The sequence below is a fragment of the Argopecten irradians genome, chromosome 7 (assembly GCF_041381155.1).
Source record: "Argopecten irradians isolate NY chromosome 7, Ai_NY, whole genome shotgun sequence".
Classification (NCBI taxonomy): Eukaryota; Metazoa; Mollusca; class Bivalvia; order Pectinida; family Pectinidae; genus Argopecten; species Argopecten irradians.
The window spans coordinates 6,197,979-6,219,007 of record NC_091140.1 but is presented as its reverse complement, the minus strand read 5'-3'; the positions used below and the strand labels follow the sequence as shown (position 1 = coordinate 6,219,007).

At 34.7% G+C, this 21,029-nt stretch overlaps 1 protein-coding gene across 1 annotated transcript; it reads left to right on the top strand.

The window, feature by feature from the left end:
- Positions 1 to 231: 231 nt before the first annotated feature.
- On the top strand, positions 232 to 20,929 carry LOC138327372 (sodium/glucose cotransporter 4-like). The gene is made up of 16 exons (XM_069273418.1): positions 232 to 465; positions 3,296 to 3,393; positions 3,970 to 4,069; positions 7,974 to 8,045; positions 8,795 to 8,899; positions 9,216 to 9,275; positions 9,606 to 9,710; positions 10,200 to 10,305; positions 11,056 to 11,136; positions 12,078 to 12,289; positions 13,836 to 13,971; positions 14,198 to 14,305; positions 14,409 to 14,728; positions 15,004 to 15,225; positions 19,281 to 19,425; positions 19,905 to 20,929. The coding sequence occupies exons 3-16, from the start codon at positions 3,992 to 3,994 to the stop codon at positions 20,111 to 20,113; spliced, it is 1,959 nt and encodes a 652-aa protein (XP_069129519.1). The 5' UTR covers positions 232 to 465; positions 3,296 to 3,393; positions 3,970 to 3,991; the 3' UTR covers positions 20,114 to 20,929.
- The last annotated feature ends 100 nt before the right edge of the window (positions 20,930 to 21,029 follow it).

Sequence of the window (21,029 nt, the reverse complement as noted above, 5' to 3'; positions counted from 1 at the left end):
CTTATAGTATTTACTGATCTTTAATGTGTGATAGCATTCAATAATATAACATATTTCATATTTTGAGTTATAACATATGAGTTAAAACATCAATTATACATCAGGGCGCTTCCTTTCTGTACACTAGACGCATTTTCTTCCGTTTTGATTACAGCATTATCATTCTTGCTTTAATATCTAAAGGTTCACGCGCTGAAAAGCAATACCAGTGTCAGCGTAGAATAGAAGGAAGGGGAGCTGTTCTGTTACTGTACAAGAGGAGGTAGTTCAGGCGCGCTGTAGTTCGGAGTTTTGAGATACAAAACGACGGGAATTAAGGTCGATTTACAAACGATTAGTTCCAGTTGCCAATGATTGACACAAAACTCGAAAACATCAAAATATTATGCTCCAATCACCAGAAGATAAGATAACCGACGGAAAATCTTACTTCGTTTATAGCCCCGGCGGCAGTGTGATATGAAGGTTTGTTTACCCGAAGGTGTAATATTTCTCGAGGGCTTGCCAGTCAAAATGTATTCTAAGGCTGGTCAGAGGTAAGCTCGTAATCACGAATCTACAGCGGAAAAAGAAGTGATCGGAATTTGCTAGTTTAGTCGGAGTAAAAATATTAATGTCATTTTATTATTATTATTTATCAAATCAATATAACATTTGCAAAAGCCACTGTATAGTACCTAGTATATGTTGCTATGAAACCCAATGTATGATATATTCCAGTATTGGCATTGGCAATTAGGCTCTGGCTTCTTAGTAAAATATCAGAGTTTAGGAGGTCACGAAAATAGTTTTCATCAGTGTGAGATTTCACTGCAGACAGCATTGAAATATTCTGAATATATATTAATATGAAAAGATATTCTAATTAAAATATTTGAAATAGATTGAGATGATGTATCATTTTTTATAATTGGTAAGTTCATGGCAGCAACGGACCGGAAGAAATCATTGGCTATTCCATTTAATGATACTTTTTCTCTATGCAGACGTATAACTTTTATTTTTCTACTTTATTGGTCATTTATTGTCTTATTATCGTGAGAATGACTAGGTAAATGTAAATATAAGTATTGGTTGTCATATTTTTGACAATCATTGGTTTTCTAGAATATCTATCATGACGGCTAATAACGAAATAAAAAATGATAATGAATACCTTATTGAATAAGTAAGAACACCCAATATATGTCCCATACCAATGCATATCAAATATGCCGGCCAATACTTAAAGATGCTACACCACCGACGATTGGTATGCTTTCTTGATCAAAAACAGGATCAAGCTAATTAGTATTTTTCTATAGTTATACATAACTTTGAGCTTCTTGTTCTACTTCAAGATAAACATATTTAAAATAATTAAATGCGTCCAGAAAAGCGTTAATGGTACTGTGCCCTATATGGAATGAAGTACTGATAGCGCATCCACCAAAAGCAAAACAAGTTATCTAATATTATTTGTGGTTTTAATTAGACATGTATATGTACACGTCCGTCGAGTAAACACCAGCTGTTGTTCAAATCATGAGTATTAATTATATTCATGTTGGCCGTGCGATATTTTTTAATCATGAACTTTACCAAACGAGTTCAATCACATCAATCGAAATATAGACACAACTCTCAATTTCGTTTCTGTTTAAGAGTGGCGAAATAATACTTGAATTTAACGTTTCCATCTAACATGCAACGTCTTATTTACATTATATATATGTGACATCACGGCATGGTTGTATGACATGACGGGCCAGTTATATGATAAATCACTTTGACAACCGATGGATGGATCATGTAGATACATTGTATGACTGCATTATGTTTCAATTCCATCCACATTAAACATTAAAAAAGATGGGTTCATTGAACTTTTGTCACGATACGACACATCAGTCCTACGGAATCCTGTGTTGTTTCGATCACATACTATTTAGTTGATAGGGTCATTCAAGGTGGACGTCTGTATGCTTTAAGGGTTGACTCACGAAGGTTTATATATTGTCACAGCATGGTACAAGGTCAAACCAGAGAATGGGCTGGTACCGGCTTCCAAACAACAGACGTGTCTAGTACTGTCAACGACCGAACTATGTAAAAAGTACGCTTGTACTGATCTGTTTATTTGTTATGTAAACGTTTTCAAACCTACCATAATAGTATTTACAAAAGACGCTCTACTTGCATTATGTACCAGTACAATCTATATGTGCTGTTTAACAAGCAGGGGTAAAGTGTAGAATCCATTAAAAGTTTACCACAAGGCTAGATGGTATGATATCATCAACAATTTACAAATTCTGCATCACATATGTCATGCACGCGCGTCACCTCTGTATAGAAGACGGAATTAAATACCATATTGACACAACACTTATACTACGTTCTTGTACTAATAATAAAAGTAACAGATGTCACGCTGGATAAAGGTAACGTTTCAGACTATTGTAATTAATTTACACTTAAAAATGAATTAATTTTTTTCCTAAATATATATTAGGAATGAATATTGCTTTGATAATTGTCGATGAGTTACGTTCTAGGTTATGGCCATGACTGTTCATGTTCTACGAACACGCTCTCGGCGCGTGCCATCACGGATACTATACAGCGAAAATATAGATATAGATATAGATATATGTGCTCACAAACATGTACATCGTAGATTTTGTTATGATAAAACCGTTATGATATTGTGGATTCTATATACCAAAACGGTCTTATTTCGATATACCAAAACTACAAACGTCAAAGTACAAATAGTTGTCAGTTGAGTATAACTATGTCGTTGATGTATTCGTTGTCAGTCACGTCATTTGATAACGACATGACCGCTTTCCGAGTGCAGTTTGAACGTAAGGCGGTGATCGAGATCAAAACACTGCAATATAACGTCACTCGTTATTTGATGACGTTGACAAAACATAACGTGACGCAGAGATAAAAGTAGTTTTGTCAAAGTTCACCGTGTCGGCCAATGAGAATGCGTAAAACGAGATTAAAAAACCACGTACGCAAATCGTTAATCAACATCTGTAATGGTTAATTAGTGGTCTGAAAGGTGGATAACATCAACAAGTTGTGGCAGAAATAGCCAACATCAAACCACCATATGTCACGTGCTATTAAACTTTTAGACAATCTAATTAAATAAGCAGTACAAAAAGATTTTCATTTACATTAAAATTAGTAATGAAAGTGAATAAAAAATATCTGGTATGCTGACAAACGTAATTGGTATTAATTGTTAACTGTGGGGATATTAGGTAACGATATACATTGTTTTAGCTTTACCTGACAGGTAGACACAGTCACTCGATCAGTGGATTCCACGACGGATAGGGACACACCAGGTTACTGTGTTCACCCCTGAGATAGAAAACTTTAGCATACGTAAAGGTGAGTGGTTGAAGTAATGCTTCATCATGGCTGATGCTGTTTTATTTATCTACTCTGAATATCTGTAGACTTTCTGAGCCTCAATTCTCTCCTATGTGAACTTATATTGCACATCATTTCACTATGGTGTTCATGTGTATTATACAGTATTAAAAACAATTGACATTTTACAGAGTTTAATCTGCGAATCATTTATAGTTATTTGTGCCATAAATAGTCAAATCTATTCAATCAAACAAGAGGTTTTGATGAAATTAACTGTAGAAATCAACAGTAGGCAGAGGAAAACATGTACGCTGACTCGTTAATAGTACAGCATTCTGATGTTGTACTATGTTTGGATAAATAACGTTTGTTAGCCAGTCCATTACAGATAATAAATTCATATGAAATGCTGCAGACCACTGCTTGATTGTTTCGTTTGACTGTGTGTACTAACTTTAATCTGTATTAGACATAGATATCAATATTTTTTCTGTCGATTTTAATTTTGGCTGTGCAACTGCATCTGTATTTATAGATTAAACTCTATACATTGCCAGTGCAATGTGTGATTATTACTTTATTTTAAAACAGCGTTGACTGACGTTTAATCGGAATGACGGAGACACTCGGCTGGGGAGACTACCTCACGATCGGGATATACTTCGCTGTGGTGCTAGTCGTGGGCATCCTGGTAATGTATTGTTTGATTATCTATTAAACTAGAAATGGCTAATAATATGACACCAAGTAAATCAATTGAATTTGACCAATGGACGTTGGCGAGACGGAATTGTTTTCACATTTTTGTAGTGTCATTGACGTCGTCGTCAGTATTGGTATATTTCATACCTGAAAATTAACGTCGTTAGACGTCGATTTACGTTGAACTTTATATATGAAGAAATAGCAAGGAACAACCTAAATAGGTAAAAGAATAAAACTATAAGAGGGGATAAGATATTACTTTCACGAGTTTGTATTAATAACTCATATGATCTCGTGTGAATTTCAGATTTATAACAAAAACGAAAGGCCATGTTTTTGTCTTTCATAATTAACATCTTGTACATATAAGTTCAATGTCTTCAATCCTGATACTGATGATGTAATATCGGTCTCCTTGAGACCAGGAACTGTCTGATAAACTCCGTCGAAGCTGTTGTCCTCGACGCTGCCGGCTTCAGTTCCAAGGCCCAATATAGGTATAACCACAACCCTCAGGTTGGACTAGCCGTGAAGGCTACAACCGAGCACACACTCCTTCGTGTCCTCTTTACCTCCCACAATCAGGTAATCGTGGTACGCCGCTTACATAGCGAATAAGTGCAGTATCTATGATACATGTGTATATCTGACCAATCTGGTCGGTCTCTCCCGGCTTCCGTATTTTTCTGTACTAGACAGCGAGTCCTTGCACGTGAAGCTACAACATACGATAATAAACACTAAACTTACTATTTATACAATTAGTACAATTGCTATCATAAATAAACATGTATACAGGCATTAACTAACCATATAATTACCCTAGTATGGCTATACTGCTAACGTAAATAGTACTCGCGCACGTGCTAAAGCGTACTCGGTTAACACAATAACAACTATTTCATACCCGTTTAAAATGACCTTTCAACAAATACATTCAAATCAAAATCATCAACTATATACACACTCAGAAAGATAAGAAAGATAGATTAAACTTACCGTGACTGTATTTCACGCTTCCTGCGAACATACAGGCATCAGCATTTCCATGCCCTTACTTGCCACGTTCTCTCCATTATCACGCCGGGTGGATTACTCACCTACGGCAGCCCAAACGACCCAGCCGTAAAGTCACGTATAGCGTAAACGCACATACTTACCCGTCGTACCGTCGTACCGTACACATACTAAACTATTCTACCTACCTTCCCAATAATGAAATAGAGTCGGATTGTGACACATATAATTAGTTTTTATTTGTTTTATACTAAATCCTATTTTCTGATGGGTATACTTTCTTTCCTAAAACTACTATGTAGAAAAAAATTCGAGAATGGTGCGAAAACCCAACGTTATGATGACGTCACAATAGAGATATCGACACTGCGTATTAATATGAAAAAAAATCAATTTGGAAATCAATGGAATCGAACGTGTAAACTTATTCTGTATTTACAACTAGTCTGAAAAAATTATAAGCATAACTGTCACTATTTTTTTAACTTCAACGGGATATGAAATATACCCTGATGAAGTTCATACAGTGACATCAATGCTTAAGTGATACGAATGCAGTTCGTACTATCAAATCAGTTTAAGACCCGATGATGATAATACGAAACCGGTACGTGATCCGGATTTATCAGGAATTTAATTATACTTTAAATACTGATGTCTCCATGACTATTGCGTTGACTCCAGATGTGTTAAAACCATAACTATTATTTATTTACGTCGATTGTGAAACCAAATAATTTATAAAAATAACATTGACCCGGATGTAAACGCACAAGAGGTGAGAGGAAACCGGTGTGTTGTCCAGAGGAAACCAACATATTGGCGAAGTGTCCTTGTCCTTTTTATGGCTGTGCTAGACATCGCACAGAGGTTGGCGGAATCAAATATATTATCTATTTTAACCTTAACGTTTACTTTTTAATATTCTAACTGAAATTAATTTTACAACAAAATTACAAAGCATTAGCTCAGGTAATGAATTCGTATCGAATGATCATTAAGCTAGGGCAGTGACCCAGGACTCTGCAGTGTCCCATCTGCTATCTGTATATTTGTGATGCAAATATTTAACTTTTTTAATATTTGATAAACAAGTTTACCATTTTGACGTCACACACTTCAGCATTTGTCATGCGCTATTAGTCTCGGGTTGAGACAATTGTCACTAAATATTGACATTAATTTTGACAACGGTACTGTTAATTTAAGATACGGACAGACGTCCTTAACATAGACATTTGAATTATTCGATGCAAAATAAAGCAAAGTTATTTCCAGCATTCTTTCATACAGAAATCACCAAAAACATTCCATGACCTTGGACTATTTAAATATAAATATTTTTATTTTTATTTTACCTTCAATATTCAGAAAAAGACCCCTGTAATGGTTAACATTTTTAAACACTTTCTACATCAATTGTCTATGTATCTTATGCAAATACTATGCCCTCGGTATACGTACACAGTGTCTGTTCATTATGCTAAAACATGAATGCTATTGAAGCAATTGATTTCAAAGGACCTTGTGCTAACCTTTGAGGCACCAATCGTAAGTCGTTTTAAACCGTGTGCTCTTCAATCCATTATGCAAACTGTCAAAACATATGATTTGCAGTCTAAAAACATCGAATAAAAATACTTAAGTTTTAGGGCCAATGACCTTACAAACGATTAGTAAAACAATATGTTTATATTCGCATATTGCGAAGGTTATGTAAAACATTTGTTCACGTAATGTCAAGATCGAATGCATATTTAAATGAAATAATAAAATTGCAAATTAAAACATCCATTACAACCATTTTGTACCTGATCATTGAGCAGCGAAGATACAGAATTTGAAGAAATTGTCTTTATCGTAATTATTGTGATTAAATTTTGTTTCCATATAAATTGAAAAAGAAATTATAACACTCTCCTTTTGGATAAGCAGTTACAGACAGGGCTATACCTTATAAGAGAATCATATATCTGCACTAGTAACTAACTGCGGATCAAGGTAGTAAATCAGTACATCAAAAAGTAATGATTTTCTTTTCTTTTAGTTAGCTGTGTAAGGTTATGTTTGCATAGTCTGAAAGAATTGTACGTCATATACAGAAAAGATTGCATGGAGTTTTTTTAAAAGCAGCACATTCATTGACCAATATAAAACATTTGCTGAGATATTAAAGCGCTACGGTGAATTTATTATATTTCAACAAAAGTAAAAAATATTTTTAAAATATGATTATTTAGTGCCTCACTGAGTTATTCACACTCTACCATTATTCTCATTATCTTTGGGTTTATGGAGTCATAGACAACAAACAGAATAATATTAATTACACGTTAGGTATATAAAGTCATAGACTTCATAAATCCAAATGATATTGAGAATGGTGCACAGCGAAATGAATGAGTGTGAGCACTGGCCCGAATTTTCTTTATCTTTTAATTCCATATAACGAGCACAGGAAGTTATCCAAAGACTATTCGGTCCATGTCACGTCGCGATGATAGTAGGATTGATAAAATACTGAAATAATGTAGACGTCTTATCCACGTATGTCGATGAGTTTTTTTCAAGCTATCGTTTAATTTAGTGAGTAATCACCTTTATATTTTATATTATTATTTCTTTACCTTGAATTGATTATCTATTTCATTGACAGAATCGTGTTCTTCCAACCCCCGGTGTGACTTACACAGTTGTAGCATTGTAGTAAATCTAGTATGTTTAGGACTGTTATCCTATTTCTCTATCAACTATGATACTAATATACATTTTAATGAAAGTAGTTGAAACCAAAAACATAGTTTTCACGAGCAGAATGACATATAATTAACCATAGACAAGCTACCAGCTATTCTTCAATTGTTCTATTCCAGTCCACATGCCGTCCGAACAGAGGGAGTTCGCAGGGTTATTTTCTTGCAGGAAAAAGCATGCATTGGATACCGGTAGGATACTTAATTACCACATACCATGTAAACCTCACACCAACCAGTATAGATTTTATAGCATGGATTTGACATAAAGTAAAGTGTACTGATGCACATGCTGTGATTGTAATTCCGTACCTGCATATTAGAGCTATCTGCCCTTTCGGGTAGGCATTGCTTGTGACGGGTTTGTGAGCACAACTCTATGCGGTATTTTAGAGCGAAAACTACTTAGAATTTGTTTACGAACATAGGACGCCTCTCTTTTATACATACCCGCAATGGCAGATAGCTCTATTGTATACAATGCGAAATATATTGCACACGTTGTAAACATTCCAGTTATCAGTTTTATCATCAGGTAAACACGAATAACATTGGTTTCTGATTTGTATTTTAATTTGTTTTTCCTCTGATAATGAATGTGAATTAAAAAAAATCAATTTTACGTGTATCGAGCATTTTCAAATGCTTGTGATTTGCAGAAATAGTGACGTAATGATTTCACAGGATATGAAAAACAGGATTAATTTTTAGATTTTAAAATGTTTATCAAGAGTACACTCAGGCGTTTGTAATCACGAAATTAAAACAGAGTTTAAGAGAGGGATCTGGATTCAAGAAGTCGAAAGAAACTTATATTTATGAAAAAGTGTTCCTAATTTGTACTAGTCTGTTTTATATGTCACACTTCTTTTTGTTTCAAGTATACTTAAAATCGATGCTAGTGTAAGTTGATTCTGCTTTTCTATTGTATGCTTTATTAGGTGGGTGCATCCATATATGCCAGTAACATCGGAGCCCCGATTTTTGTAGGCCTTTCGGGCTCCGCTGCTGCTTCGGGAATAGCGGTCACGATTTATGAATGGCATGTAAGTATTACCATGAAACAACACAATGAAATTGGCATGTCAATGCATTAATTCGTTAGTAAACCTGGTGTTGTCAGCTTTTAAAGGGAACTTATGTCCAATCAGAAAAGTATACGCTCTGATATAGGTTTTGGTCTTGTTGTAAAGCGTATTACAACATATTTTCCCTTTTTCATGGTCTCTGGAATGAAACTGGTTTTGTATTAGTTTGTTCGTGAAGCAAACATAAGTGTAGTATTAATGGTAAGTTATATTAAAAAAATAAATAAAAACCGTTTCGTATGTACGTTTTACAAATAATAAATCTATGTTGTAGGCTGCGTTCTTCTTGGTGGCCCTTGGCTGGGTGTTTGTCCCTGTGTACGTGTCGTGTGGGGTAGGTATTACACTCCTAGTGGTTTAACAGCCGCTGGAATATGCACGGTTATATCGTGATAGAAGTAAAAAAAAAATGGTGGTGGCAACATACTGGGACTTAGGCTCATTTCGTTAAACAGATAGTTAATAAGAGGCAAACTATGACAGATAAACAGACTGATTAATCCACCATTGTGCAAAGTTAGACATACATATAGTTCTATTGATTAATATTGACTTGTGTTACATCGTTGTGAGTTGTGATTCACCACCATTTGTTATTCGAACGTGTATTAACCGATGTTATAGCTATCAAAATCTAATCTAAATTCTACTTTCATTTTGCTAGTCCTTTACTACGCCCCAATACTTACGAAAGCGATTTGGAGGAAAGAGGATCAGAATCTATGCTTCTATCATGACGCTGGTTGGGTATATCATCTTTAATATCTCGGTAAATAATACATATGTTTATGTATGTAATGGTTTAATAAAAGGGTATTTAATAGCTGGTCCATGATATTGATGCTAGTACGACCATGGTGTTCTACACTAAAGTAAGGCACGTCAATGTATGTTGATATAAATTTTACTAAGTGTAAGATGATTAATATGGACTTGTGCAACGTTTGAAATTATAGCATTTTGAATGCTAAAAACTACAAACTGCAGGTTTTATATTGTTTAGCATAAAAGAAACAAATTAATCATGTATTCGATTTTCCGCTACATCATAGTCACAATGATTGATTTTCATTAGCTCCTCCAACTTTTCTCTATGTGACATCAACCAAACACTCATATCATTCAGTGTCCATTTAGTTTTTTATGTTTGTTTACATATTTGTAATTATACAGAGTAGTAGTTTCTCTGATACGTTCCCTCTATAAGCATCACTTACAATATTGTATGTTATATACCATCCCCTACCTGTCTTTACAGATAGAAATCTTTACGGGAGCCATGTTCCTACAACAGATCCTTGGTTGGAACCTTTACCTAAATGTGGCTATCATACTCTTAGTGACGGCGGTGTATACAATTGTCGGTAAATGATATCGATATGTCTATCGACAACAATAAGTGAAACACACTCTTTGTCACTGGCGTCTTGCGTCTTGCTCTCAATCTGCACGGAAGCATTTTAATGATTATTTTGTTAATATGTCTAAGTATTTAAGTTTGAACAACAATGAAATTAGAAACAACCAAGATTGAAATATCCTTCAACAGATGTAAAAAATTATTGTGTTGTCTTTGATTCGAACGGAGAAGCATACATGTACATTTATATCTTACAAAGGGGAAAATAAACAATAAAAATATTTTAATGTATGGCATGAATGATATACACTATTTGCATCAATTACATAATTTCAACGTAAAACTGATTAACCACGATACGCACTATGAACAAGTTAAACCATACACTTCAAATTATAACATTATATTTTATGATATTTTCAATAATGCAATATATATCGTGTATTTAATGATTCGTATTGAGACACTATTGGTACATATTTTGAAAATATAAGCTTAACAATTTTAAATTAGGGTCGTCTAACAAAGTTCTTGGAATTCTTATTAATTATCATATTTTTGATTGATAAACTCTATTCATCACGTTTTACCGTACATCGCATAAACATTTACTAACTTAGCCGTCTTATTACCCATTGATTTAACATCCAAAATGATTGATTTAAGACTAAAACTCTGAGCCCTTTTGAACATCAATAGCTGCTGACTGCTTGAAGGGCGTTTAATAAGTCAATTATTTATTTCCGTATCATAGGTGGTTTAGCGGCAGTCATCTATACAGATACATTACAAACAGTCATACTCATCATCGGCGCCACCATACTCTTCGTTACGTGTAAGTAAAGCGGTATTCGTTTGTATTATACTTTCCTATAATGTTTGTTTTTACAAAAACGTTATTAAAAGAAAAAAATTGTTCTATTTGTGTTTATTCATCTTAATTTAGTGGGTTTTTTTAAGAAAAGAGGAGTAGATATAAGAACGAAACAAATCTATCTGCGGTGTTCCTAACTGAACATATCCTCGATACTCTAGGGGTTCCGATCGCATACGATCTCTACACCCCTGGGATATTCCATAGTATAACTGGAGGCAGCAGAACAAAACAGGTAATTTAATCTTTTGATGTACATCGAAATAGCCCTATAAAGGTTGTGTGACTTCGAAGTTTGGGGTCGCTCAAAGAAATTTTTGCTGACCTGTGATTGGTTCAGATTCTTTCCTCTGGGTTGCCTTCAGTTTACCTATGGGATAGTCCAGGGGTGGAAGAGATACAAAGTAGTAAGTGATCGGAGTATCGAGGATAAGTTAAACCACGGTAAGATTTATCAATGTCCCTTAAATCATATACAGCGTTCCACGCTCTGGCTCGCAAAACTGTTTTCATCTGTTGTTATCCTGTGTAATCCCAAATCAAAGGAGGAAACAGTATATAAGCTTAGATCTTAATCAATGAATTTAGACCAATCAAAATATCTTATATTGTAACGAGTATTTTCATTTGCAAACACACACATATATACATATATCATTATTCTGTTTTCATAACGCTAACAGAACGTCCCTGAGTTTGAAACGGTGCCTCCTATTGGATAATACAACAGCTTAACTATTCATTAGATAAACGTGTCACTCACTAACTTTCTAAAATCACGGGATTAAATTGAATTACAAGGAATCAATTTAATAGATTAGAACTCAAAATCGAGGACTTGTGGTTTAACTAGGCATGCTCTGATATTTGTCTTACACATGTAGCTGTATAATGCATTTTAGCATGGCTGGATGTTGGAGGCTGGGGCGCTATACAGGAGAAGTTTATGATGTCAGCAGCTAACTACACGTTTAATAACTCGATATATTCGTGTGGGTTACCCCGTGAGGACTCCTTCGATATTGTCCGTGACCCTGTGACCGGGGACATCCCCTGGCCCGGGGCCTTACTGGGCCTGTCAACCTTAGGCATGTACGTCTGGTGCCAGGACCAGGTCAGTTTATATAACAAACCAAATTGGGGAATTCTGTAATCTATTTAACGGTTTATGTTTAATACTAAATTTACGAAAGGTATTTGCTGCCATTACAGTACAGCCTAGAACCCGAATTTCGTCCATTTTCAGTGTCAAAAAAATACGTATTCTGGTTAATTTTTTTTGTCATCAATTTTGGGAATTAGTTTATATAACATACAAATGAGTCAGTTTGTAGGTTCATTTTATTACATTTTTAAACAAAACTAGAGTATTTATGATTCTCGAAGCCGTGCGCAATGTATCCTGGTCGGCATTTACAGTACTACGATCATTAATTTATACCAATTTAAATGAAGTCTAACTAATATGTATTCAAATTTTCTAAAAGTAATATCACTTCAATTTGAGACTGCTAATCTATGGGATAAAAGCGGCTGAAAATGAAATATTAAAAATGAAATCTGCAGCATTAAAACTGAACGATTTCACCATTTTATTTTTCGAGATCGGCAGCCATACGTGTACGTGTAACACAGTAGTTTAATTACTATTCGTCATTTTGTTACGATACAAGAGCATTCCATTAAAACAACATGTACATATTAAATAACAAAATATATATCTTAAACAAGTCCTTATTGAGATAAAAGTGTTGGTGATCTACCAGCGACGAAGCCATGCACGAGCGGCCGTGGTCTGGCCAGATATGGTCCACCTATCGTTATGTTATATAGTGTTGTGAGCAGCTTTTTCACGTACAACAGAAACATGACACAATAAAATCAATTATCTTTTCATAACTTTTTCACAACATGGATTTCTACGTGTGAACAAAAAACGGGTACGTGTGATGTGACGACCCGGCACCGCTTCGCAAGCTGGCTTCAACACTAAATCTACAGAAATATATTTAGCAATAAACAATTGTAAATATCAAAATATAAATGTCTGTAGCCTCTTAAACAATAAGAAACCATTTTAAAATCAGAATTTGCAAGTATGAAAGTGTATACTTTTGCCACAGTATCGATTGTGTAGCAGGGCTGTACGTCACGACATCTTTTCTGAAATCTCCTATTGGTATGATTTATGCTGAGTATTCTTGGTTTGTTGATGTTTCTATTGGTAATGTCTAACTATACAATGTCTTCGTTGTAGCGCTCTAGTGCAGTTTTCTACGTCAAATGTCGTCATACATGTTAGTGTAATACGCCACTGGTATGCGAACCTTTATTGGCCAATAATTAGCTTTACAATCAAAATATGATTGCAGAAAAAGATACAGGATTACGAAAAAGAAACATGATTATTAACTAAATATCTACTAAATTGACTATAAAGCATTAAAGTTTGTTACGCTAATACATGTATTAGAAATCGCATAATAAGTGTTGATTATATCATTTATTGCAACACTACGAATACCACAAAGCACAAATAGCTGGAGTTATATAAAGTAAAAATATGTAGCAACTTTGTCGTACGGTTTACTGTCAGATTTCCCTTATATGTATCCGCAATGTAACACTGTTACTTTATAGAAATATGTTTATACTTGTAGCTTATAGTCCAACGATGTTTATCTGCAAAGAACATGAACCATTCGAAGGGAGGAGCATTACTTGGTGGATTTCTGAAATTGACGTCCTTTTTACTTTTCGTGATACCTGGAATGATCAGTCGGATTAAATACCCCGGTATTAAGTTTGCGAAATCATAACATTGTTTACGTCAAATGCGTTGAGGCACAATAGACATATATAAATGCGCTTTATAGTTATATAATAGAATATATTTAGAAGTGAAAAAAAGGTTCAAGAACATTATTTCTTTTCGTAATTTCATTATAATTGCTTTTGCCATACGTGTATACAAATAACCATTAACAGTGATATAAAGTATCGATGTGTCATTTGTTTATAGATGAAGTAGCGTGTGCAGACCCTGATCGGTGTTATGAGATTTGTCGGAACAAGGCCGGATGTAGTAATTTGGCGTATCCTCTTCTGGTTCTGCGTCTTCTTCCAGATGGTGAGCATTTCCTGTCGCGACTTTATTATTGGAATTTCGACAACAATATTTATTACGTATATATATATATATATATTTATTAATTGGATGTGATGTATTTCAGGTATACGAGGTCTAATGTTGGCGGCCTTGTTAGCGGCATTAATGAGCTCCCTAACATCCATACTAAACAGCGCCAGTAGTATCATCACCCTTGACGTATGGCGCATGTACCGGAAGAAGGCCAAGGATACGGAACTGATGATTGTCGGTCGGGTCACAGTTCTCATTCTGGTCGCCACCAGTATCCTGTGGCTTCCGGTGATGGAGAAGGTCCAGGGAGGACAGTTCTGGGCGTACATGCAGTCTATAAGGAGTTACATCACCCCACCCTGGTTTATACTCTTCGTTATTGGTGTGTTCTGGAAACGTACCACGGAAGCGGTATGTGTGTGGTTATCTATTTATGATAAATAGTTCCTGTTGTCATCTTTTATTATATCTATAGATATTATCTTATTATCAATGCATCATCATTATACTGCATAGACACCTTGCTTAATGTTTCTTTATTTACGGAAAAGAATATGAATTGACACGGTTTCTTTTGGCATCTATGATTTGTATTAACGAGTGTATTTTGATTGATGTTGCCCCTTCTATTGTTATAATTATTATGTGAAAATACCATTCGTTCTTATCTGTTTTCCTCTACACAGGGAGTGTTTTGGGGTCTGAACATATGTTTAGTGATCGGAGTCATCAGGATGGTGCTTGACTTTGTGTACACTCAACCGGACTGTGGAAGTGGGGAACCAGACAACAGACCGGATATCGTCAGCAAGGTCAACTTCCTCCACTTTGCCACCATACTGGCTGTCATAGCAACCATTGTCATGGTATTGATAAGTCTCTGTACAGAACCAAGACCTGAACGAAAGGTAAGCTGACACATCACGTGTTTAACGCGTAACAGATGCAAAAAAGAACATTCGAAGCTTATCTATATAATATACAGAAAACTGATAAGACCCTGAGGTTCTGTGAATGACACACAGAGAAAATATATTTCCTAAGTAATGATTCCCTACGCTTACTGGGTCATAGGGTTTATCATGCATGATTACAATTTGTCTTAATTTTTCTTGATCGAAGATTTTGTTTAAGAACAGAAATGTCTTTATAAGGCCACGCCAATTTGAAGCCTAATTCTTCGGGATTTCCCGCCTCTAAAATGGAAAAGTTAGAAGGAAAAAAATATTTACCGCCCCTATTTCAGATGCTCGGAAGTCTGAAGAATGAAAGTCTGATTTTTAACTTCTCATATCTGGTTTGTTCACATGCCGAAATCCTTATCACTTGAACGCTTGAATCGTTAGGAAAATGGAAGTTTAAGCTCAAAAGGGAAGCAGATTAAGAAATAACAAATGAGAAAATGGCGGGTGTTTATGTTTCAACTGTGAGAACTTTGTGAGAAAGGATGTTGTTGTTCCTTGTACCGTAACAGAAGACCGGGGTGAATGGACATTTAAAGATTTGTTTGATTCTATACACACAAATAACGAAAATGTGATCGATGTGGTAGACGTATTATTACATGCGTCATAGATAATCCAATGATATTAGACGTCGAAATTGAGAAAATTCTGATGAGCAGTTAGACACGACGTAATAATCAAAAATGTCTCGTCGTGCTATACCACTAACATTGTTAGAGTAGCGTCATAGATAATCCCATACTTAAAATTACGAACATATTTTCTTTTCTGAATATTTGCATCACATTCAATGCTTATTTTTTTCACTTCTACTTCATGTCATACCAACAACAACAATACATGGATTATATCTCCTTCCAACTGTTTTCATATTGATTTTTTGTTTTCAAAGATGAAAGCAAGGTCACAGAAACTAAAATAAGAATTAACGCAATTGAAATTAATATGACGATATTGATATCTTTTATAGTTTTGCATGTGATAAGTCTGCCAATACTCGAATAACTAGTCAGTATTATATTTACACTGTGATTTTTAATATTAAATAAATTCACATTTGATTTTGTATGACTTTAAATAATTATTACATTTGCATACTTGATTTTTTAGGTCACCTGAGACGAAGTCTCAAGTGACCTATTCTAATCGCCTTTTGTCCGTCGTCGTGCGTCGTCCGTCGTCCGTCGTGCGTCGTGCGTCGTATGTCCGTAAACAATTTACATTTTCGACTTCTTCTCCAGAACTGCTGAAGCAATTTCAATGAAATTTTGCACAAACCTTCTAAGGCATAAGGCCAATCAAAATTGTGAATTATATGGTCCCCACCCCCAAGGGGGCTGTGGGAGGGGCCAAAAGGGGTAAAATTGAGTAAAATTTCAAAAATCTTCTTCTCTACTCACAGATGTGGTAGAATCAAATACTCTTCATAAATAGAAAGGTCTTAAGGTCCTTTACAAAAATTGTGAATTATATGACCCTGGGGTCTCTAGTTTCCCCCTGGGGAGGGGGTTAAGTTTACTATACTTTATATTGAGAAAACACTTTTTTCCGCATTATTTGGTCATTTGTAATAGGAAATGAGTCAAATGTTGTCAGAATTATCAGTATGAGATGGCCATTTAATCCTATTAACAAATTTTCTATGACTGACCCCCAGGGGCCTTAGGGGCGGGGTCAAAAGGGGTCAAATAGGCTAAAACTTCAAAAATCTTCTTCTGAAATTCTGGAAATGGTAGAATCAAATACTTTTCATAAATAGAAAGGTCTTAAGGTCCTTTACAAAAATTGTGAATTATATGACCCTGGGGTCTCACGTTTCCCCCTGGGGAGGGGGTCAAGTTTACTATAGTTTATATAGGGAAAACACATTTATGAGCATTTTTTGCTCAATTTTCATTGGAAACGAGTCAAACTTGGTTAGAATTATTAGCCTGAGATAGCATTTTAATATCATATCCACATTGGTTCTGGCCGACCCCCTGGGGGCAGAGGGGCGGGGCTAAAAAAGGGTCAAATAGGCTAAAACTTCAAAAATCTTCTTCTGAAATTCTGGAAATGGTAGAAACAAATACTTTTCATAAATAGAAAGGTCTTAAGGTCCTTTACAAAAATTGTGAATTATATGACCCTGGGGTCTCACATTTCCCCCTGGGGAGGGGGTCAAGTTTACTATAGTTTATATAGGGAAAACACATTTATGAGCATTTTTTGCTCAATTTTCATTTGAAACGAGTCAAACTTGGTTAGAATTATTAGCCTGAGATAGCATTTTAATATCATATCCATATTGGTCCAGGCCGACCCCCTGGGGGCAGAGGGGCGGGGCCAAAAAAGGTCAAATAGGCTAAAACTTCAAAAATATTCTTTTAAAATTCTGGAAATGGTATAATCAAATACACTTTATAGATAAAAAGGTCTTAAAGTTTGTTTATAAAAATTGTAAATTATATGACCCTGGGATCTCCTGTTTCCCCTTGGGGAGGGGGTCAAGTTTACTATAGTTTATATAGGAAAAACACATTAATGAGCATTTTTTGCTGAATTTTCATAGGAAATGAGTCAAACTTGGTTAGAATTATTAGCCTGAGATAGCATTTTAATATCATATCCACATTGGTCCTGGCCGACCCCCTGGGGGTAGAGGGGCGGGGCTAAAAAAGGGTCAAATAGGCTAAAACTTCAAAAATCTTCTAAAATTCTGGATATAGTAGAATCAAATAATTATAGATGGAAAGGTCTTCAGGTGTTTTATAAAAACTGTGAATTATATGACCTTGGGGTCTTACGTTACCCCCTGGGGAGGGGTCAAGTTTACTTTAGTTTATATAGGAAAAACATATTTGTGAACATTATTTGCCCAATTTTCGTAGGAAATTAGTCAAACTTGATTAGAATTATTAGCCTAAGATATAGCATTTTAACATCCATATCCGTCCTCGATGACCCCCTGGGGGACCAGAGGGGCAGGACCAAACAGGGTCAAATTGATTAAAATTTCAAAAAATACCTCTAAGTTCACAGGTTTGATGGAAGCAAATACTCTTCATAGTCTAAAAAGGTCAAATTTATAAATCACTGACCAACTTCAAGGCCCAGCAATAGAGCATATAGTGTTTTTATGTCTTTCATTTGTTTTATTATTTGTTTCATTATATATTCTAACTCAGGTGACCGTTAAGGCCCATGGGCCTCTTGGTGTTTTTTTTTGTTAATGTAAATTTACTTAAAAAGCATTTTCATGTACGCAATTGCACACCTTTTGTTCTATTGGGTGTGGCAGAATTTTACAGGTTCCCAATATTGTAGATCAACAATATTATGATTCTCATACAGTGTTTTTAGTTCCATCTGAACGAGAAATAAAAACACTGTTGATTTATAGTATAAATATATTTGAATTTGTTAACTTAATTAATATTTTGTTTGTATTTTAATGCCAAGACATGGCAGTCAGATCTTGTTGTTAATAAATGTTGAATTTGATATCATTATTTACCTTGTTCTCTTTAAATCTTTGCGCATGAACTTATACAACATTGTTCAACAACAATTTAGTTTTTCAGACAAGTCAATAGCACAGAGGCCAAGGATGTTATTTATTTCTTTTCTTTTGACTCTCAAGACATTCTACAATCTGCATGTACATAAGACACAAATATGATAGATTTGGCCTTGTGTTCATGTTTGTGTACATCGTATTCTTATTTTTGATACCGTTCGCCCCATTTTTTTTTTTTTTTTTTTTTTGGAAAATGAAAATTAAAAAAAAAAATCCTCTCTCGCCCCACTTCTCCCCCCTGAAAATCCCGAAGAAATATTTATCAAATTGATGTGGCCTAACTAGTGTCTATATGTAAATTTAAAAACAAAACTCTGGATATAGAAACAGAAAGTACTTGGGCACGAATGTGGGTTATTTGTTTATTGTTTGTTTGTTGAAAATTACATCGTCTAGAAGTAAATTAAACTTGATTTGCAAAATGTTTGAAAATTTGCAGCTCCGTCGCGTGACATTCTGGACGAGACATGATCCTTCAGAACCGGATTTAGACTCAGAGGATGACGAGATGTTTGAAAAGGAAGAGGAAAGGAAGGAAGGAGACGAAGATTCCACGTCTGACAAACCAATCGAACAAACAGGAGGTAGATGTGGCATCGCATTATATTTATCTTTTATCATCTCATTTAAATTGTATTATACACAATATGTATTTTACTTAAAAACTCTATGTTTATGGAATAAATGAAGTAAATCCTTTCCAGCCGATATATCGAAAAAAGCTTCAAGTTTTTATGTAATTAAGAATACAATAAGCATTTACTATTTTGTTTATTTCAAAGAACTTTCGATGGGATCGATTCATTATATAGTTTGATTATGACCTAATATTGACCAGATACTGGGTCTCGCCTTGTTTGAAATCAATATTGTTTTCCGTATAGGCCACTTTCAAACTACTTATCTACTAGTATGTATCTCTTTTGGCTTTTTGAATTCTGATTTATTATTCCAAGCGAATATCGTCATATAGTAAATAGAAAATAACATAAAAGCCCGTGAAAACTTTAACATAAATCATCATCTGCAGTATTTTATTAATAAATTTTGAATTCATTTGTAGGGTTTGTAGACGCTATAAAGAGATACTGCTATAACTGGGTATGCGGGACAACGACTCAGTCTAAACAAAAACTAACGACAGAAGAATTACGTGTCATACGAGCTAAACTAATCTCCATAGAACAACCGCGATTCTGGAGATATATGCTGAATGCAGGAGCAATAGCAGTTACCACTATAACTGTATTTCTAGTAGGAATGTTCTACTAGTCACGAACGCGAGATTTTTTTTGATTTTTTTTTCATTTCTGGACGCGCTTCCTTAAACTTGGTCGGAAAGTGTGTGCTCCACATTTAAATTTTTGCACGGTCTAATGGTTTGGGCAGCACGCATTATGGTTTGGTTGTTCATAAAAGGTTACTGTTTATCGATATGAGGGCACATTTCTGTTAAATATATTTATATACATTATATATTATACATTAACAATGTTGTCATTTATGTACATACACCTCTTTGAGGAAGGTCGCCACAGGTAGTAATATTAGCTTTTCACAAGTTATTGCATTGTACATCAACAAGCTCTTAGTAATGTCAGCAATTAAAATCCTTATTACATCACGGCGATTTTGACGGTAAACATCTCTTTCTATTTTGAACCATTTTGTCCACTAGTATACCATAGTACTCACGATTATGTTCCAACAAATAAGCGCAGGTCAATTTGATCTGAAAAGTGCTTGATCTATATTTGACATTTAGCTAAAAAAATCTTCGTGAGGTAAAGTTTGAATTTAACCTGAATTGACTATCTTGCTCTATTACGGTAAATGAGACATGCAAAATTTCATCTGAAATTGTCCTGAAGATGTTCTGTCGGCGTACCATTACTGGGTCATATTGATATACGGGATTAGAAATATATGATAAAAGATATAAATGCTATTTTTCCAGGATAATATATCAATGCATGGCTCTGCAAGGTTTTTGTCGTAAAGACAAGAATATCAAGCAATTACAAAATAACTTAATACAGAAAAATAGCTTCAACAAAAAACAACAAAACATTTGATTAAATGATTTAATTCAGTGCGAAAATAACAAAAATGTACGATTGAAATAAAATTGTTTTAAACAGATTATTAAGTAATTGGTTTATATGAATGTATACAAACATGTCTAAGA